A 21,650-nucleotide genomic window follows, 5' to 3' on the forward strand; every position below is an offset into this window, starting at 1 on the left:
GGCCAGTCTGCCAGGTGACTTCATATTCTGTTGAAAATTAACACCAGTCGGCATAGGCCCCAGGCCAAGTCTCTGGAAGGAAGGACAGGGATGTCTCCCTCTACACAGCCTCAGTCTATCACCTCTGACTTTTACACCATGCAAATAACATCATTCATATTTGGTTAAATATTTAACAGGTGTAATAACTTTAATTTTTTAGATAATTTCAAATGTTCCTAGATAGTGGTAACAATGAATCACATTAACTATGTATGTATAAGCAAAATGCTTTTCATTATATAGTTAGAGCAGCCTTATGACTTAAGACAGGAAGAGAGCTTTACTGCGTCTGTCTGAATGTCTTAAGGAACAGTTGCTAGATGAACAAGAAGAGGAAAAGCATGGGCTGCAACAAGAAAATCCTACCTCCAAGTCTTTATGTTCTACTTAGTCCCATTAGGTGTAGTTAAATCCTACATTGTTTAGTACAGAAAGCAGCAAATAAGGAGGATATGAATAGCTAGGAAAGTATAGAAGCAAAACCAAAGACGAGGAGAAACTTTCCATCAAGTGTAAAAAATTCTAAAGTTCTTATTCTGTACATACTAAGTAATTGAGAATAGTTCCTGTCTTTGAAAAACTTTCTTAGGATGTACTTAGGTAGGTGCTTACAAGACTGGGTCAGAGAATGTCACAAGAGAAAGCTACATGGCACATAAAGATAGGCTTAGAAGAACCGGAGAATTTTAGTTTGATGTCCAAAGTGCTCTAACCTCCATTTCTTGTCAGCCACTCGACGTACCAGTAATCGTGTGAAAATGGGGACAAAAATAGCTTTTGCTATAATTCTTATACATCGCCCTAAATTTTCGTGTTTCTATCATAGAGGCCACACTCCTGTATTAACCTAACAGAAATTCAGACCCTTGTGGCTGTACTCATCCCAGAGACTTGTGCAAGCCTGAAGCAGTTCTCAGGGATTGCCTTTTCCTTCCTTATGGCGTGTGATCCAAAGTTCCGCCTCACTGGGTTTTGCGAGAATACTTACAGCTAAGAGAGTACACCAGGACCAAACTTAAGGAGCTTTTATTTCGTTTTGCAAAAGCGAGACTGGTGGCGCTGACATCCGGAAGGGCTAGAGCGTCGCGCACATCTGACTCGAGTGGGGTCTGAGCCTGGCAGGCGCACACTCTACGAGGCGGGAGAGAGGTTGGAAACCTGCGGCTTCAGCGAGCCCGAACAACCACGCACCGGAGCAGAAAGGTCTCAGAACGCAGGGACTCCCAGGCCGTGGGTGGCCTCCGCGCGTTCTCCAGGAGAGCGCGTCGGGGTGACGTCACCTCAGCGCGACGCCGCCGGCGCGTGCGCTGCTCCGTCGGACGCGGCGAAGGCGGAGCTTCCCGTGCTGTGGAGGTGAGCGCGCATTCGGTCCCGGCTCTGCGGGCTCTTTTTCTGCCGTGGGTCCAGGGAAGTGAGGCGTGGAGACTCGTCCCGATGAGGCGCCTTCCTCGTGGGCTTCCGGGCGGAGACTCAGCCATGCCGAACTCGAGGCCCAGGCCCCGCCGGGGCGCCGGCGGCGGCGCAGGTGCGGCCGGCCGGGAGCGGCTGGTGGCGCGGTCCATGCAGAGCGCCGAGCACTGTCTGGGCGCCCAGGACTTCGGCACGGCATACGCTCATTACCTCCTAGCGCTCAGCCTGGCGCCAGAGCTCAAAGACGACGTGAAGGTGAGGCCTTCCTTCTCAGTGGCTGGCACATCCTGCCATCTCAGCAGCGACAACGAGGGGGTGGCGTGTGTGTCTGTGAGAGAGAGACAAGACAGGGCGTCAGAGATAGAATTGAGACTCTTTAAGCATCTCCTACTGTGGAAGTCGATTCCTATTGGGCCCTCCTGCAGCCTATCGCAATACAGCCAGGTTTTAGTAACAGAAGTCAAAAGTTGTCACAGGTCTGTTTCAAAATTCCAGAGGCTCTTTAAATGCGAAGGAGACGGGGTAGTTCTTTCTCTCCTACAGTGTCTAAGTTTGCGTTGGAGGCTTTGCATTATTCCGTGTTTCGAAGCATGGCCTGTCCTGTGTCCACTAGATGTCAGTAGCATCTTGTAATTCAATAGAAATTTTAGGACCTGTTAGTTTACCTCAGAATCTGAAAGTATCCTGCGAAGCTTGCTCTTCTGTGCAGACACCAGTAGAATAAAGGGCCAACACGATTCTTTGCTCAGTCCTAGCTGCTACTTATGTGAATGGAAAGATAAATAGTGGGTGTTGAAAAAAATATAAAAGCCAGGCGCAGTGGTGCACACCTGTGATCCTCCTGGCACTTGGGGAGGCAGAAGCAGGTGGAGCTCTGTGAGTTTGATGCTAGCCTGGTCTACAAAGTGAGTCCAGTACAGCCAAAGCTACACAGAAACCCTGCCTTGAAAAAAAAAAAAGAAGAAGAAAATACATATAATATTTGTCTGTGAGTGTAGAGTCCTTGTGTTGGTAAAGTTCTTATCGAGGAAAGACATAAGCCACATCTGCCCTTCCTCCTAAGATCCCAACAACAAACTAGGTCTGTAGGGGAGCTAATCAGTTCAGTGGGCTTACCTACGGAGAAGAGATGGGGGTTACTTACAGGAGTGTGGGTGCTCCACCTACAGAAGGCTGCATGGAGAGCCTTTACCCAGCAGGTACGATCGCTTTCATAGCTGCACAGATGGACTGACCCTCCCAGCCACCTCCCACTGTCTTCCCTGGCTTGTATACACTAGACCAGAGGTTTTCAACCTGCGGTCACTTATCCTGCATATTAAATATTTGTGATTCGTAACAGTAACAAAATTGCCATTATGAGATAGCAATGAAAATAATTTATAGTTGGGGTCACCACAACATGAGGAACTATTAAAAGGGTCACAGCATTAGGAAGGTTGAGAACCACTCTACCTGAGGCTATGCAGTTATGGCAGTGTTGCATGTAACAGGTGGTATGAACAGCAGAATATTCAGATGAGGGTCTCATGACCCAGCCTGCCTTCCGGGAGGGGTTTAAACAGTGAACAAGTCCATCTGGTATGCTCTTTTGCAGGTGGCACAGCTAAATTCCCCTCCAAAATGGCGTTTGTCTGGCTGGCTTGGAGGATAGGCCTGAACAACAGCTAGCCATAAAATGGCCCTGAGATTGATGCTTTGGGTTCCACTTCAAGCACAGAAAAAAAATTAATATGTAAAAATTGCCTATATGACTGGAGATTTAGGAATTGTGTCTAACATTCATAAGGCCTAAATCTTTTGTAGCAGCACACACCTATAATTCTCGTGCTTGAAAGGTAGAGGCAAGGAGGATCAGAAGTTCTAGGTTATCCTCAGCTATGAGTTTGAGATTAGCTTCGTTTTATTTTTTTGAGTAAAAATGAACTGGTAATGACCAACATTCAGTAGGACTTAGTAACTGGTTTGGTTTTATACGAAACAAAGTTGGTATTTCTTTGCAAAAGCCTCAAACTTGTGTTTGTTTTCCTGATACTCTCTGTTACCCATACCCATACTTCAGTCACATTAAACCATATAACTTGTGTTTTAAAAAATTTAAATATGTAAAATATATTTGCCTGTATTTATGTATATGCATCACATGTGTGTAGATATCTAAGGAGACCAGAAGAAGGCACTGAATTTTCTAGGACTAGACTTAGAGGCAGTCGTGAGCTGCTATCTGAGTGCTGGAAACGGAGCCTGGGTCCACTGCAACAGCAGCAAGTCCTGTTGCCCGCTGAGCCGTCTCTTCAGCCCCTTCGTTTTATTTATTTGCTTATTTTTATTGTTACTAGGGACCAAACCCAGGGCCGTAGGCATCCCAGGAAAGTACTCAACCATGGAGCAATGTTTTTAGCTCCCAATCTACTAACCTGTGGAACTCTTGAACTAGCCGTGTCATATCTAGATACCTATCATATTATAATAGGATCTCCTTCATTATCCTTGCTTTTCTAGTAGACTGTTGTAATTCAGTTTCTGGTATTAACTTTTATGTGTAAAATTTGTTGACTTGAAAAGTGGAATGTCTAAGCCCGTCCTCTTTCCTTAGTTCAGTGTCATGGATAATGGCCAGAGGGATAGGTTGGCAGTGAGGAGGTAGTTGTTGCGCTCCACCAACTGGCTGTAAGGGTCAGGTTAGGCTGTCATACTATCCATTGTCAGGAAGTGACAGATTTAAGTGTAATGAAGTTAGATATGCTTTTTGACAAAAAGTGGGGGAATGCAGCACATGTCTGTCTGCTCCCTCCAGATAGGGAGCCCATGACAGACCAAAACATGTATACTACCGAAGGCCACCTTGATGAGCCAGTGAGTCTTATTGTGTTACTTACAGAAACAGAAATGACTTAAAGACGGCTAGATTGTCAGTGCCCACCCAGCATGGGTGGCAGCTCGCAAAAGCTGAGAATCTGGAGCACGCTGCACAGTCTGCAGGCAGCTCAACAGGTTGGAGAGTGAGAGTGTTCTTTCCAAGTGATTCACTTGCTTTAAACTTCTAGGTGGCCAGTCTGATCTTGCAGGTTTGCTTGTAATTCTGTCTTGTTAATGCTTCAGAGGGAGGGGCCTAGTGACTGTGGTGAGTTTGAGGGATTTCTTGAAGGTGAGTTGTTTACCTTCTGTTTTAAGGAGCTTTCCTACAAGGTGCAATGTTTCTTTCGGGGAGAAACTGTTACAGCTGTAAATAGTGACTTTGAAGTTTGAGATTGAGTACTACCTTTATGTCCTGTGAAGGGAAAGAGGTGAGGCAGTGAGAACATTCTGAACTTTTAAAGCGTGTTAAATTTCTGTCTACAACATTCTGTGAGAATAGGAGCAAAATTTATGTTCATCATTGAGCTTTAGTCCAGTTTTCTTTGCACATTGATTGATAAGATGACTGGACATCCAGTGGCTGACCAGTGGAGATAGAGTCTGAGGACCAGAAAACAGGGTCTTAATTAGGCGCATACATGTTGCATCATTAACTATCACATAGGTGATAGTGCATTAGAGATGAATAAGAGGGCCAAGGATAAAAATAAACCAAAACCAAAACCAAAACCCAAACAACAACAAAAACAAAAACAGAGGTAGGAGAGGGGCAGCTAGGAGTAGATGTTTACAGAAAGACCATATTGCCCAAATCTACATATTATTACCTTTTGTATGGCTTATTTGCTGACTTAGTCCCTGTTCCATTGCTGTGAAGAATCATCATGACCAAGGCAACTATAAGAGTAAACATTTAATTGTAGGCTTGCTTGCAGTTTCAAAGGTTTAGTTCATTATCATCATGGTGGGGAGTGTGGTGGCGTAGATAGTGCTGGAGCAGTGACTTAGAGCTACATCCTGATAGGCAGGAAGGGAGGGAGGAAGGGGTGGTGGTGGTGAGAAAGACAGAGACAGGCAGACATTGCACCTAGCTTGGGCTTTTGAAAGCTCAAAGCCCACCCCAGTGACACACTTCCTCCAAAAAGGCCATATCTTCTAATCCTTTAATTTTTTAGATGATGCCACTCCCTGGTGACTAAGCATTCAAATATATGAGCCTGTGGGGGCAATTCTTATTCAGACCACCGCATTTGGCAAATTGTACTTACTAAACATTAACAATTTAACAATTGCAAGTCATCACTCCATTCATAGTTGTAGTTCAGTTGTTGGAATCATCAGTTAGGGTTATATATTCTTCGTTTTTGTTTACTAATTTGTACTTTTTTTTCCTTTTGTTTGTAAAGGAAACTTTTCAGTATACACTTTTCAAGTGGGCTGAAGAACTTGATGCACTCAGTCGAGTACAAGACTTACTTGGTTGCTATGAGCAGGCTTTGGAACTATTTCCTGATGATGAAGTGATTTGCAATAGTATGGGAGAGCATCTCTTCAGGTTTGTAGTGACTTCACTATTAAAAGGTTTGTTGTTTATCAGTCCAAAGCGAGTATAAATTATGAATGAACTTACTTTGTTTGGTTTTGGGATGGAGTCTTACCATCAGCTCAGTCTGGTCTGGAGCTTATGCGCTTACATGATGTTTCTGTCGGAGACTACACCTATCTACCACTCTGCCTGAGGATAAAGTAATTTGAATAGGGAACGTTTAATAATTAACTCTAACAGGATTGGAGAAATGAGTGATTAGCTATTGATAAGGAGAACGCAAAAGAATATAGGAATAATGTGTAAATATGGTATGTAGTCTGGCAGTTTGAAAGTTAGATTTTGTATGTGCACATGTGTATGGGTACGCGTGTGCGTTTGTACTGTGTGTGCGTTTGTACTGTGTGTGGGTATATATGCCATGATAAGCATGTGGATGTCAGAGAGACTTGGTTTTTTTTCCTTCCAAGAAGTAGGATTGAACTAAGGTTTTCAAGCTTTGTGGCAAGAACCCTTACCTACTGGCTATCTTGCCAGTCTACAGCAATTTTATAATCAAGGGAGGGTTTCCTTACTGGACTCAGATCCAGTCCTTGTTTGAAAAGGCTTAACTGTGGTTTACAGGATGCCAGAGAAGTCACGAGGAAGCCTTCCCAGAAAACTGGTGAATCTGTTCTTTGGAACATGCTAGAAAACTCCTAATGGGGAACTATAAACTTTGGAGCATACTGTTAATGAAACCTCCACTAGGGCAGTTAGCTGCCCGTTATTGGATGCTGCTGGTGCCATGCACTTGGTTGCTGTTGCCTCCCCTGTACATAGAGAACGTGGTACTGGTTAAGCCCTGAGTATAGTGGAGCTAGAAAGCAAAACTAGCAAAAGGAGGGGGAACACTGGCCAAGATGGAAAGAATCCAAGAGCATTCCTCCAGGCCCTCTGTGAAGTCACAGTGTACATTTCCCGCCTTCATGGTGTGTCATGTCTGCAGTCTGGGAAGCTCCTTTGAGGCCTAGTACATACGGTTTCTTTTGGAGGTTGTATGCTCAGGTACCCCCTCCATGTGGTACATCCCCACACAGCTACATAATCACACTGCTTATGGAATAAACATTGAGGCACACCGAATCAGTCAGCATCAGTTAGAAGGTCATGGAAGCCTTCATCACCCTAAGGACTCACATGCCAGTCAAAGGTCAACCTTGAAAGTAGCCTTCTCAAGGGATAATAGTCATGCCTGCCGTGTGAATGCTTTGTGCTTACCAGCACAAGCTGTAAATGTGTGCAAGAAATTACAGGAACTATAAAAGGTTAGCATTGCTTTTGAGTTAGAAAGTTTTAAAGTAATGGGAAAGAACATGGGTCTGCCAAATTGGCAAGTTGCACTTTCAAATTTAAGGACTTTAATAAATTGATTCTCATTTTATATATTCCATGCATTGTTGTCTTTTCTCAAATCATTAATGTCACTAGTAATGAAGTACAAAGTGCCTAAGTGACTACAGAATTTCTCCTAAATCTATCTAGAGTCTATTAGGTATTGATAATCAACCCAAAGGCCCTTACTTGGCTCAGAGGACTGCAGTGACAGGCCTCTGGAGAAGGGAATATAAACAGTTCTACAGTTATGACGAAGTAAATTAACTGAGCAGTAGTCTTCCTTGTTACACACTTTGGGCCAGCATGGTGAGGCTTGTTCACATTAACACCCTGAATTTTCTACTGTGATATGTGCTGTGCAGTTCCAGCATATAAACAAGATAGCTCTACCTTCAGGGTAACAAAGAAATAACATACCTTACATATTTTAATTTTAAACTAAAACACGAGTGCCTACAATTTAATATAGAACTACCCTTTTGTTGTTTCATTTGTCATGACCATGCCCAGAATGAATAGTTTAAGTTTCTTTAGAATGGGTGGTGGCTAAAGGTAAGAGTATTGTATTTGTCATTAATATTTACTATTGATACATTTTTTAGTGAGGCTGCGGTTAATCCTAAACCAGCTGTACACCCAAATCACCACACAGAGACTGGGATTTATTTAATTAACCTAAATCACAATGCTGGACACCTCCAAGCCCACGTAGCTGCCTACCATTCAAATTTCCCACATTATACTTGCTTTTAGTGATATCTTAGGTCCAGTCCATCTCTCCATGTCCTTCCAAGATTTCTCTCCAAGCCTCTGCTCTCCCAGCCTCTGTTCCTCCTCTTCTCCTCCTCCTTTGCCTCCCACTCCTTCCTGTCTTCTTCCTTCCTCTCCTCCCACGCTGAACAAGGATGCCCACCCTATCCTCTCCATTGCTCAACATTGTGGCTGGTTGTTTTAATTGACAAATTGGAGAACAAATGGTGGCATGTTTACACAAAGCTGAGACAGGTGATGCTTAGAATAAATATCATAATGCAATGTCTGGGTTGAAACCAGATAGTGGGGGGGAGAGACGTCAGCATTTCAGTGAACAAGGGTAAGGTATATACCTTCCAAAAGAACATTATACCAACAGTGAGAGTGAGAAGAATTCTGCTTGTTCTGCGCTGTGGAATGTTTGAGTTGTAAATTACTGATTTATGACAACTGTGTATAGAACTTGATATCAGTAGAATCCTATGTCTCTGGTCAGGGAGTGAACAAAGTGTAGACCAGTTTGAAAGCTGCTGAAGTCCGAAGCTATGTGAGATACATAATAGTCGTGGGCAGTGTGGTCAACCTACAATTAACTATTTTAAACTGTGACAGGGAGTTCTTTTGAGAAAGCGCTGCTTAGATGACTTTTAGTATTTTCCCTTTGTCTTTTTGTTTGTTTGTTTGCTGATAGTCAATTCAGTACAAGTCAATGCCTTGGACACCCCAACTCCCACCTCCTAAGACGTCTGAGATGCACAGGTAGATCTTTAGAAAAGAATTCTGGAGACTGCCATCCTCACAGAAAGAGAAGGTTTTGCAAAGGAAGTAGACTTCTCTGGGATCTGGGTAGCGATCAAGGATTCTCAGGTGGGGTTAGTGTGTGAACAGAGAGGCACTGTAACTGGTCACATAGAATGGAACATATTCTGTCTTTTTCCCCCATCTAGAATGGGCTTTCGAGATGAGGCAGCTGGGTATTTTCATAAAGCAGTGAAGCTAAACCCCGATTTCAATGATGCAAAGGAGAACTTTTATCGTGTTGCAAACTGGTTGGTGGAACGTTGGCACTTCATCATGCTTAATGATACCAAGAGGAATAGGATTTATAATGCAGCAATCCAGAAGGCAGTGTGCCTGGGGTCCAAAAGTGTTTTGGATATTGGCGCAGGAACTGGAATACTGAGGTTTGTTGTAATTGTAATTTTTTAATTATATTTACATGTGTAATGATATAAATTAAACAAGTCGTTAGCTATCAAAATTGTAGCATTTGTTTGTAAAAGTAGTAATTGTTTCTCATAATATTGTTAGGGTTTTTTTTTGTTGTTGTTGTTTTCTTTTGTTTGTTTTGTTTTTTCGAGACAGGGTTTCTCGGTTAAGCCTTGGCTATCCTCGACTTGCTTTGTAGGCCAGGCTGGCCTCAAACTCACAGAGATCAGCCTGCCTCTGCCTCCCTGAGTGCTGGGATTATAGGCGTGTGCCATTGTGCCTGGCTATTGTTAGGGTTATCGATGAAACTATTAGTACTGTACTTTTCACTATGATTTTACTTATCAAAACTTCAAGAAGACTAAGAAAAACTTAGGATTATTGAAATGCTGAATAATGATTTTAGAATATTTTTTATATTAACAGTCTGGTGGAATCTAGAAAGCCTATTAGCAAACTCATTGCCAGTTGTGTCTTAATTGTGTGTATGCTGAGGTGGATGTAGTGGCACACGCCTTTCATCCCAGCAGTTGGGAGGCAGAGGCAGGTGGATCTCTGAGTTTGAGGCCAGTCTGGTCCATATAGTGAGTTCTAGGATACCAATGCTATGTAGAGAGACCCATCTCAAAAAACAAAAAGCAAAGCAAAATAAAAATCTGTGATGCCATTAGTTATTGAATGATTTGTTTTTAAACAAGTGTGCAATTTCATTCTTTTTATTTATTGTCATTGTTGTTGCGGTAGAGGTTCTTGGCGTAGCCCTTGGCACTCGTTAATGTAGACTGAGCTGTCCGGGATCTCACAGAGATCCATCTGCTTCTGCCTCCCACATGCTGGGGTTAAAAGCACACACACCGTACTTGGCCTTATCTTAATTTTTAATTAGCTTATTATTGCCCTGTGTGTTTGTGTGTGTATGTGTGTGTATGTGTGTGTACATGCGCATGCAAGCCTGTTCACCACAGTATGCATGTAGAAGTCAGGTTAATTCTCAGGAGTTAGTTTTCTCCTTCCACTGTAGGTTTCAAGGAATTGAACTTACGGTATCAGACTTACATGGCAAATGCTTTTACCCATTGAGCCGTCTTGCTAGCCCTAAGTTGTTTTTTTTTAAGCAGAACAAATAATGGTTATATTAAAGAATAGAAGAAAGATCCAGATAAGATAAAAATGTTTGAGGCATCATAAGTTTATTAAAATTGTAAAAAGATATAATGGATTTTTTTTTCTTTTATAGCATGTTTGCTAAAAAAGCGGGTGCACACTCAGTATATGCCTGTGAGTTATCCAAGACCATGTATGAACTTGCCTGTGATGTAGTGGCTGCAAACAAGATGGAAACTGGGATAAAGCTCCTACATATGAAGTCACTTGATATAGAAATTCCAAAACACATTCCTGAAAGGTGTGTTTGTAATTCACCAAAATCATTAAGATACCTTTCCATCTTCTTCTGTTAAACAAAACTACTAATAACATTCTTCTTTTGTGGAGATGCGAATGTCAACTTGTTTAATAAAATGCAGGTTTTTATAATAACATGCGCTTTTAAAACAGTACTAAAGAAATCAAGAAAAGTTGGTAGTAACAAATTCTTCTTTAGCATGTCACTTGAATACATACATTTTTGTATGTGTGTGGTTTTTCGAGACAGAGTTTCTGTGTAGCTCTGGCTGTCCTGGAACTTGCTTTGTAAGCCAGGCTGGTCTCTAACTCAAGGAGATCTTCCTGTTTCTGCCTCTGCCTCCTGAGTGCTGGGACTAAAGGTGTGTGCCACCGTGCCCAGTTCAACTCACACACTAAACTCAGGGCACCAACTTCCTGTAGATGAACAGCATTGCGTAACTGTTTAACATGTGAACAGTTCACCCTCAGCAGATGTCATGGTTTTTCTTTTTTCTTTTTGATGTCCTGGTTTTTGTTACTATCCTTAATTAAAATGACTGGAAGTGCAGTTGATACAGTGCTTTGTCTTGTGTCCTCCAAATGCTGTATGCACCATCTTAGAGGCCTGTGTTTGTATCTGCAGTTTCGCTGTGGTCAGGAGAGCGGTGGGTCTTCTATCAATTAAAGGACTTTCCCTTCTTTCTTAATGCAACATTTGTGTATAACTCTGCCTATTCCGTCTTCTGACTTACTTAAATGTCGTCGATATGTAAAGAGTATTTTTGGTGTCCTATTGGTATTTGAACTCTGATTTTTAAGTCTTCTTCCAGTTTTAATAATATGTGTATGGAATTATACTTCAGTGGTCTTAGTGAGGAAGTTTATCAGACCTTAATGCAGGTATATACTTATTTTAAAAAAAACAAAACCATTGTCCTAATTTGTATTAGTGTACATGGTTACAATAACAAAATCTTAAAGATAGAATTTAAACCATGGGCACATAATTTTTCAGACAAGAGTTCTCCTGGCTGCGGTTGGCTATTTGAGCTTTGTGTCCCCATGTAACGTTCCTCTGCGTGTGAGTGATTATTCTCTCAGTAGGACACTGGTCCTGTTGGATTAGGACTTCATGTTGGTGACCTCATTTAACCTTAATTACTTCCTATCGGCTTTTCAAGTTGTGTGGAGTGGCATGAATCAGAGATTATTTAAATTTATATTTTTCTTATATACTACTTTTGAAGCAGGTGAAATAAGTTTCAATTTAGACTCTCATTTGTTCGCTTTGACCATAAACAAATTCTGGACTAAGTTGTAAGACTTGATGAAACAACTTTTCATATTCTAGGTATGTGCAGTCATTAAGTACTGGATGTTTTCTGTCTTTAGGTATAATTGGGTTTATGTATTATGGAAGAAACTCAAATCCCATTCCTACCCTTAAGATAGCTACAATCTAGAAATGAGCATAAGGAAAATTTATGAATTTTTTTATGTCTTTGTACTACAAAGTGAATGGTGTTGACAGTGAAAGCTGAAGGAATTCAGAGAAGGAAAAAAGTTGAATGAGTTTTCTAGAAAGAAAGAATGAATAAAAGTGTAACTCTGGAGTAGGGTTTTGTGAAGACCAGAGAAGTGGTAAGAGCTGCAGATATGTACAGTATAGAAGACAGAGAGAACTTTTGAGAGGGAAGGTTATTGACAGCATTAAAGGTTATTTGCATATCAAAAATTGCAAGCTGGCCCAGTGAATAAAGACGTTTGTTGCTAAACATGTTGATCTGAGTTCAGTCCCTCGAGCCCCTTAAAGTAGAAGGAGAGACGCTTTTCTCATGCTCGTGTGTGTGCTGCGGCATGCTTGTGCCCGCATAAATAGTGTGTACAGGCGTTCATGCACAAAACAAATGATTTGTTTTTAAAGACAACTGGAAAAGAAGGTTTATGCCAGATGGTGCTGGCACACGCCTTTAATCCCAGCACTCCAGAGGCAGAGGCAGATGTAGCTCTGTGAGTTGGAGGCCAGCCTGGTCTACACAGCTAGTTCTAGGGATACACAGAGAAATCCTGTCTTGAAAAAACAAACAAACAAAGAAGCAATAACTTCAGAAACTCATTTTGAGAAGTAAGGGTTATTGATAGTAGAGAATCTGTGCTTGTATCACCTACCTGATTGGTTTTTCCTTTTTAATGTAGGGTTTTATGTAGCTAGCTTCAAACCCACTATGTAGTCAAAGGTGACCTTTAAACTTCTGCCTGATTATCTTGTCTTCAGGTCCCAAGTTCTGAGATTACAGACATAAACCACCATTCCAGGCTGTATAGAGTTTTATTTAATGTTCAGGCAGGGACCAGGAAAGATGTGGGTCCAATTACTGTTAAGGACTTAGGCAGTGAACAAAGTCTGGGAAAATAACCTTTCTATGCCCAGAGAAAAGAAAAAAGAGTTAATGAAGAAAAGAGGTGTCCAAGGGATATCTCAGGATTCAGGGGAAGGTATTAAAATGAAATGTATTAGAAAATTTTACATAGAGATTTTCAATAACATATTTGCCCCTTTCTCTCTGCTTTGACAGCTTTATATAACTAGCATGACAGTTTACTTACATGTATCTTTAAAACATCATTCTATAGAGTATCCCTAGTTGTAACAGAAACTGTCGATGCAGGTGTATTTGGAGAAGGAATTGTGGAGAGTTTAATTCATGCATGGGAGCATTTACTTCTGCAACCAAAGGTAAGCAGGGTGAAAACACTTAAATTTGAGTAAGTAGTCATTGTTTCAGGAGGCTAATTGAGCCCTTCAAATGTTTGCAAGACAAAATGTGTCAGAGTACAACTGTATACCTGGAAAGAAACACAAGAAAAAGCATTTGGCAATATAATACAACGTGCGCTATATGTACCAGCAGGGTTTACAGGTAAGAATGCTACAGGAAGGAAGTCCTATGAATGAACTTATTTGTGGAAGGGCTAAAATTCTCGAGCATAGTTGTAGAAGAGGGAAGTGCTTTGAACCTCACAGCTGTGTGGAATTTTGGCAGATCTCTAGAAGAGAGGGTAGTAATGTTAGTTCAGTAATGCTTTAAAGTACTCAGGGAGTTCAGGCTCTCAGATGGCACGCTGAACTCTTTTGTCATTCACAAGCCATATGTATATTACAGTTTATTATACACATTGTATATATTAAGGGACTTTAATAAATCCATGGTTTACAGAAGATGATACACGTGTATGTAACATAGAAAAGTAGTTTGTTTTTCAAGATGACTTCTCTTCCAGTGCTAGGAGTTGAACTTGGTGCCTTCCCTATGGCTAATGTGCTACTGTTGAGCTGCATTTCAAGCCTGATTTTACTTTATTTCTGTTTTTAAGGATTTATTTATTTTTATTTTGTTTTATGTGTTGAGTGTTTTGTTTGCATTCATGTGTGCCTTTCACATATATGTGTATGCCTGTTGGACATGTTTAAGGCTGTCACAGTCCCTGTCATGTTCAGGGACTGTGGAAGTCAGCAGAAGACATCACATCCTGTGGGACTGGAGTTAAGAGAAGCCTATGAGTTGCTTGTGGATGCTGGGAATCGAACCTGGGTCCTCTGCAGGAGTAGCCAGTGCTCTTAACCTCTGAATCATCTCTCCAGTACTTTCTTTTCCATTTTTTTTTCTTAACTAAGTCATATCCTAAAGTGACATAACTTTACACCCCTCTCTTCACTGTTGTATTCTAAACATTAAACACATGCATGCACACACATGTACATACCCAACACTGAAAATGCTTTTTAAGGGAAAAATTCCTTAGCCTGTAAATATACGCACTTAGGTACAGTGTGACTTTTGTTATATTTCAGCCCCAAGGCGAGAATGGAAACTGCGGAAAGTATGGGAAGGTTATACCAGCAAGTGCTGTCATATTCGGGACGGCAATAGAGTGTGCAGAGATACGAAGACATCACAGGTGAGTGGTGAGAGAGACATTCTGAGCCAGGTGGTGGCGCTGCACGCCTGTGTCCTCACCGCCGGCAGGACAGGCGAAGCAGAGGCAGGCGGATCTCTGAGGTTGAGACCCGTTACAGAGCACATTCCAGGACAGCCAGGGCCATACACAGAGAAACCGTGTCTTGAAAAGCTCTTCCACTTCCACCCCCCCAAAAAGTAAGAACACTATTTCACAGGCTTAGTACAGGTTTGTAATGTTTAGTCTTATTTTAAGTAGAATTCCGGGATCAAAACCAGCTTTATTTTCATACAGCTTACTGTGTGAGAAGTTTATGTAGGAAAATATTTAAGTTGAGATTGATTTTAGTTGAAGTTCAAGTAAGAATTTCCAATATGAAGACAAATTTTAATATTCTTTTTCTTGGTAACTTCATTAATGCAATGATTGGGCAGAAATTTTAAATCATTCAAAGAAGTATCCTTCCTGCGTAAAGGTAACATAAAAATATTATTGGAAGTATTGATGAAGAAAAGAAAGAAATAAAATCACTCTGAACTGATCACCAGTAAATAGCTACTTGTTGTCTTTGCTGCGAAGTTTTCATTAGTCTTTTTGTTTCATGTTACAGGGTGATGGTAAAAACGTTTAGTTTGGTAGGCACAGGATACACCCGGACAGATGGGCCTCAGTTACCAAGTTGGTTGAATGAGAGACAGTGTGCTGGCTGACTGTCAGCTCTGTGTGTGTAGATGTCTCTGTGTGGCAATTTAGCTCATTTAAGAATACCAGTAAATATAGTTGTGTGAGCCAGCATCCTCAACCCTTTCTACTGACTGACTGTTTTGGGGGTTGTGTGTGGTTGTATTGTGACTTTCACCTGAGTGCTCTCATGAGCACTCAAATTCATATTTTGCTTTGTCTATTCTTGTTTGTCTTCTGTTAACTTGTTGGAATTCAAAAGTATATTTTGAATATGAATCATTTGAATATATATTCTAAATATTTTCTTTTTTCAAAGTCTTAAAATTTTTATTTCTGCATTGTGTTGGTGTGTGTGCCGTGTGTGTGTGTGGTGTCTGTGAAGGCTCTAAGAGGGTGTTGCATCTTCTGCAGCTGGAGTTGTAGGTGGTTGTGAGATGGCAGATGTGTGTTCTGGAACCCACTACACAGTCTGTCTATTTCACAGAGGTGTTAATTTTAATATAGACTTACGTATCAATTTTTTATATGATTATGTATATAATTAAATCTATGACCATGAGCTCTTATTTCATTTTTATGTTTATATTTTCTTGGCTGTTAGATAATGATATTTGATAATTTATGAAACCTGTCTTACCTTTTCTTTTTACTAGAGTGAGTGTTAAGGACGTTGCTGGTATCTGTTTGCCAACAAATGTGAAATTTCAGAGTCCAGCTCATTCTTGGGTAGATACTGAAGAAACAGTCGAACCGTATACCACTGAGAAGATGAGTCGTATTCCTGGAGGATATCTGCCTTTGACAGATCCCTTCCAGATTATGAAAGTTGATTTCAACAGTCTGCAGGTAAAACAAGAAGTTTCCTTTTTTTTCCCCCCAGTAAGGGTTTCTCTGTGTAGCCCTGGCTGTCATGGACCTCACTCTGTAGACCAGGCTTGTCTTGAACTAAGAGGTCCACCTGCCTCTGCCTCCGGAGTACTGGGACTAAAGGCACATGCCACCACTGACAACTGTGCTTGGCTTTGTCTTACTTTTTGAATGTACATGAAGTTCTCCTTAGAAAGAATGATTAGCAGCAAGTTAAAAGTCCAGTGAAAGTGTTCTTTTTCAGTGTAAAGAAAGCTCCCTAGGGCTTGTTGAGAGGGTACTTGTGTGCCTTACATAAGCACAGTGACAGCAGATGGAAGGTCATGTGTGAGCTACTCAGATGAACTGCTTGCAGTAATAAGTTCTGCCAAGTTATTAAGTATGTAAGCACAGGGGCAAAAGTTCCAGCCCAGGTCTTTACTTTTCTCTTTGTCATGCAGCCTTCTCAAATTAATGATTTTCCTTGATAAGAAAAATAATCTAAGCCCAGTAATCTAAATTTAAATAAATTAAAATTGTTAGGGCAGTGGTTCTCAACCTGTGGGTTGCAACCCTTTAGGGGTTGTCAGATGACCCTTTCACAGCAGTTACTTAAGACCATTGACAGGTACTCACATTCCAATTCATAACAATAGCAGAATTACAGTTATGAAGTAGTAGCAAAAGTAATTTTATGGTTGGAGTCATCACAACATAAGGAACTGTATTAAAGGGTCACAGCATTAGGAATGTTGAGAACCTCTGTTTTAGGGAAATACCATCTCATTTCCCCAAGGGTTGACGGTTTATTGAGGTAGAGAACATTTAGGTCTTTTGTCTTGGGATGCTAGGCCTTGGACTTAGAAGCTGGACATGCTCGTCACGCCTCTGCACCACTGGGCTACACTTCCAGCTTAGGGTTTGCCTTTTCAAACCAGAGCAGGCCCGAGTGAGGCTGATAGGCTGATCGTTCTAGTTTGTATATTTTTGTATTGGTGAATGACAGGAAGATGTGTGGATAAATGGCCCAAAGATCTCAGGAACTTTTAAATAAAATCCCTGTTTAATGTCTTGTAGAAAGAAGAGCATTTTTGTACAAATGTTTAAATGCTTCTTCTGTGGGGTAGGGGTGTCGTAGACTGTGAAAGAGGCTATTTTAGCTAGAGAGTTTAAAAACGCAGCAGATGCTTCCCGTTTGACTTGCCTTCTCTTGGGGTGGTCTGCAGCTGTTTTAGGTTTGCTTTTGTGGATGCTGAGCAGTCCTGTGTTTTAAGGTCATTCCTGACCAGACACAATGTTCCAGGAGTAATGGGACCTTACAGCTGTTCTTTTAATAGTTTTTGTTTGAATTTTTCCTTATACTACAGACACCCTGTAATAGGTTTTAGTTTTAAAAATGATATGTGCCTGTTTAACACTTTCAAGGAGTACAGAACAGAATGAAAAAGCCCCAAAATTACCTTTTAAAATGTTACCTCCTTTGCCTGCATCACTTTTTTGAAGTGCGTCATTCCGGGCTTGCTTTTTTTCTGTATGCATGCAGAATAAAAAAGGTTCCGTTGCTTTGGTGCATGCGTTTGTCATCCAGCACTGTGTCCCTAGTGTTTTTTTCTTTGTCAGTAGTGTGTGTATGTATCTGCTGTGTGTCTAGTAGTTGTGTGATGTTCTTTGGTTCACTAACTGCATGAGAGGACTGAGCTTGGAAGAGGGGCTGTGGTGTGAAATTGAGGGAACGCAGTCAATTTTACAGTCAAGTTATAAAGCCTTCTCATTCTTTTTATTATTTAAATTATTTTTGGCTCCTTATGTTTCCTAACCTCTGTTTTCTCATTCTTTTTACATTTCTTTTCAGGAATTGAAGAGTCTTGCAACTAGAAAGCCACATCCTCTTACTGTTCCTGCTGTTAAAGAAGGTGTGCTGGATGCTATTATGGTTTGGTTTGTTCTCCAGCTTGATGATGAACACAGTTTGTCCACAAGTCCTTGTGAGGAAACTTGTTGGGAACAGGCTGTTTATCCAGTACAGGCCCTTGCAGGTAAGTATTGTCTCATTAAAAACATTTTAGGGGCTGGACAGATGTGGTTAAGAGCACTGGCTGCTCTTCCAGACTTCAGTTCCCTGCATCGACACGGCAGCTCAGAACAGGCTACATCCATCGTCCCATCCAGTGGCCTCTCCTAATGTGCAGGCATACATGCAGACAAGACATCCTTATACATTTAAAAATGCATAAATAAATACATTAAAAAAATTTTAAAGCGAGCCTCTCACCACCAAACCAATCAAATAAACAAATTTTTTGCTTTAATCAAGTAATTGTCAGTAGCCAAAAATAAAAAAAACATAGTTTCTTTGGAGATGAAGTTTTTAGCAAAAGAGGTGTTATTTAAATATTTCAGAATTATAAATGTCTTGTTCAAAAGAAAATTTAAATGGCAAGTGTGTAGATAAGAGAGATTAAGGCCAGCTGTGGTGTGGCATGCTGTTAATCACAGCACTGTCAAGGAATTAGGAGGTAGGCGCATCTCTGGGAATGTGCACATCTCAAGGCCATCCTGGTCTACATAGCAAGGGCTAGGCTGACCAGGGCTACGTATTGAGACCCAGTCTCAAAAAATAATGAGAGATTAAATCATTCCTCTGGAAAGTGGGAGAGAGGAGCTAAGAGTTCCTGGAGGTGAAATTGAAAGTACATATGATCAAGATGTGTTTATGTGTATGAAATTATCAGAGTAAATAAAAACATTCTATTAAAAACAAAAAATACTGTTCCCTGTGTCATATATCCTTAATCCCAGCACTCTGGAAGCATCTGGGGTTAACCAGGGTTACATAGTGAATTATATATTTTAAATATTTATCTATTAAATTTCAAATAAAAATTTCAAAATTACCGCATGTTCCTCAGCCATAACTCTCATTAATCATTTGATAGTTTCACTTGCTAGGTATCAGTAGATGAAAGAAATACTGCTTTAAAAAAAGTAAAAATGAAACACTTCATGAGCTTTCCTGTCATCCTTGCTCAGAAATTATGCTACTGTTCTCAGTTTTATTCTAATGTTAGTATAAGTGCTTCTGAAGTGACTCCTTCATTTTCTTTTTTTTAAACAAAAATGCCTCCATAAGTTGGGGCTGTAGTTAAGTCTGTAGAGTATTTCATAATTAGTAATTGATTGGGGGGTACCATCCCTTGTTCTGGTGGTTCTGGGTTCTGTAAGAAAGTAGTTGAGCCAGATGGTGGTGGTATGTATCTTTAAGCACTTGGGATGCAGAGGCAGGTGGATCTATATGAATTTGAGGCCAGCCTGGTCTACAGAGCTAGTTCCAGGACAGCCAGGGCTAAAAAAAAAAAAAAAAAAAAAAAAAAAAAAAAAAAAAAAAAAGTCAGTTGAGGAAGGAGCAAGCTAGTAAAGCAGCAACCCTCCATGGCCTCCGCATCAGCTCCTGCTTCCAGGTTCTACCCTGACTTCCTTTAATGATGGACGATGATGCTTTTGGTCTTGGTGTTTATTTCAGCAATAGAAACCCTAAGACAGTCAGTTATATATACATGTACATACATACATTACATACATACATATGTATATTTTATTCCTTCCCATTTTTTTTTTATACTGATGAAGACTACTGGATAAAGCCTGGGGACAGTGTGACAATGGAAGCATCTTGTCAAGACTGTTACTTAAGAATCCAGAGTATCAATATCTTGCATCTGGAACATGAAATGGAAGTTATGAAAAGTTTTATGAAGAGTAAAGACTTGTTCTCTCTAGGAAATGAGGCTGAACTCTGTAGTGCCCTGGCTAACCTTCAGACCAGTAGACCAGATGCTCTGGAGCAGACCTGTGTGTTAGAGCCCACAGAGATTGCTTTGCTCAATAACATTCCGTATCATGAAGGCTTTAAGATGGCAATGAGGAAGGTGTTGTCTTCACTGGCCCCAGAGAAGCTGTGTCAGCCCATGGATGCTCACTGTCAGGATATTGAAATGAACTCTGGGAGTGGACAGAGTGACAGTGCGCTGAGCACCACTGACCCTTTCTATGTGCTGGATGTGTCTGAAGGCTTCTCTCTTTTGCCTATTCTTGCTGGAACACTTGGTCAGGTTAAACCCTACAGTTCTGTGGAGAAAGACCAGCATTGTATTGCTTTGGACCTCATCTCTGAAGCCAATCACTTCCCTAAGGAAACACTTGAGTTTTGGCTGAGACACATAGAGGATGAAGCTGCCGTGTTGCAAAGGCCCAAATCAGACAAATTATGGAGCATAATTATATTAGATGTCATTGAGCCATCTGGACTCATTCAGCAGGAAATAATGGAAAAAGCTGCTATATCCAGGTAAAACAAAAAACATACATTTTGAATGGGGGAGTTTGAGATAAAAATTTTACGAAGATTTTTTTCTTTTTTGGTTGTTGTTTTGTTTTTTAATTCTGTGAGCAATAGGGTTGAGCTGAACGTCTAAACTGCCTAACCATACCTGACATCAGAATTTGCTCTGATGTGGGCATCTAGGCAGTTTTGGGGTAGAGGCTGTTGGTTGCTAGGTTAGACTGTGGTTAACAGTTTAGACCTTTTCTCTCTTGCAGCTGAGTTAATCACCAATAACTAAATGAATATTCACAAAAGCTATGAATGAAAAGTTCACAAGCTTTCCAGAGTGGGTGAGCACATCGAATGTGGGAGAGTAACATGCCTCAAGATTGGGGGTGGGGTGGGGAGGCTCTGAGTGTCCTCCCATAGAAAGCTGTTTTTTCCTCTAACCCCCTTTTTGCTACAGTGGTCCTGATGATAGCTATACAGGGATTTACCCCACACACCAAGCAGTTACTTTTGCAGCAGACACCAACTGGTGTTCTTAAATTCAGTTCGGTTCTGTTACTGTTGTCTGGAGATAGAGGCAGAACCTAGAGGACAGTCACCAACTTCAAAAGTCAGGTGCATATTGTAGGTTGTCATCTATACTTCTAAACCACTAGATTAACATCAAAGGTTCCCATCAATTTATACAACCCTCTTCAGATTTAGTTGGATTTGCCATAGCAGCTCACAGACTTAGGAGAATTCTTGGCTTGGCTTAACCTATTTGTTACAGGGGGTGCAGGTGAGGAACCAGAAGCTGAGCTGCATAGGGCAAGGTGCATAGAAGGCTGCAGAATGTCCACGTCTTTCCAGACTTACTGTGCAGGCATCTCCACATGCTGAGCTGCACAGGAGGTCTCAACTCTGTCCCTTTGGATTGTCATGAGCTTCATGTGTGTATGGGTATCACTGGGTATTGGTGATAATTTAACCTGGAACTGAAGCCAGGCAGGGGAAGCAGACAGAAAGGCCAGGTCCTCTAGTCCCTCCTTATTCTTTCTGGCGAACAAGCCTGGGGCTCTAGGAGTCCCTAGCCCCTGGGATAGCCGTGGTATATGAAAGATATACTTAGTATTCCTTTGACTTTGAGAAGACTCCTGTTTTAGGAGCTTTGTGCTAAAAATAACAAATAACAAAACAACAGAAAAGCAGGCTAAGGATCAATGTAGTGTTAGTGTAGACACCACTGCCCTGTGTGTATCCTCTGAT

The 21,650-nt window shown here is 41.1% G+C and overlaps 1 protein-coding gene and 1 non-coding gene across 3 annotated transcripts in view; one reads left to right on the forward strand and one right to left on the reverse strand.

Annotated features, from left to right (window-relative positions):
- Positions 1-1,305: 1,305 nt before the first annotated feature.
- Prmt9 (protein arginine methyltransferase 9) overlaps positions 1,306-21,650 on the forward strand; it is a 29,551-nt gene continuing 9,206 nt past the window's right edge. The window contains exons 1-9 of one of the 2 annotated variants that reach the window (XR_009594840.1): positions 1,306-1,707; positions 5,718-5,866; positions 8,935-9,171; positions 10,434-10,601; positions 13,217-13,319; positions 14,436-14,542; positions 15,880-16,072; positions 17,925-18,108; positions 19,700-20,417. Coding sequence is in view for 1 of the 2 variants with exons in the window: in XM_021641439.2 (XP_021497114.1) it covers positions 1,477-1,707; positions 5,718-5,866; positions 8,935-9,171; positions 10,434-10,601; positions 13,217-13,319; positions 14,436-14,542; positions 15,880-16,072; positions 17,925-18,108; positions 19,700-20,417 (2,090 nt within the window). In the remaining variant the exon portion in view is untranslated. The remainder of the gene's footprint in view (positions 1,708-5,717; positions 5,867-8,934; positions 9,172-10,433; positions 10,602-13,216; positions 13,320-14,435; positions 14,543-15,879; positions 16,073-17,924; positions 18,109-19,699; positions 20,418-21,650) is intronic. The other variant, XM_021641439.2, reaches the window with a different exon arrangement.
- Positions 19,058-19,161, reverse strand: LOC132646150 (U6 spliceosomal RNA). The gene has a single exon (XR_009584273.1). It is a non-coding gene; the product is annotated as a U6 spliceosomal RNA (small nuclear RNA).

The sequence above is a fragment of the Meriones unguiculatus genome, chromosome 10, assembly GCF_030254825.1.
Source record: "Meriones unguiculatus strain TT.TT164.6M chromosome 10, Bangor_MerUng_6.1, whole genome shotgun sequence".
Classification (NCBI taxonomy): Eukaryota; Metazoa; Chordata; class Mammalia; order Rodentia; family Muridae; genus Meriones; species Meriones unguiculatus.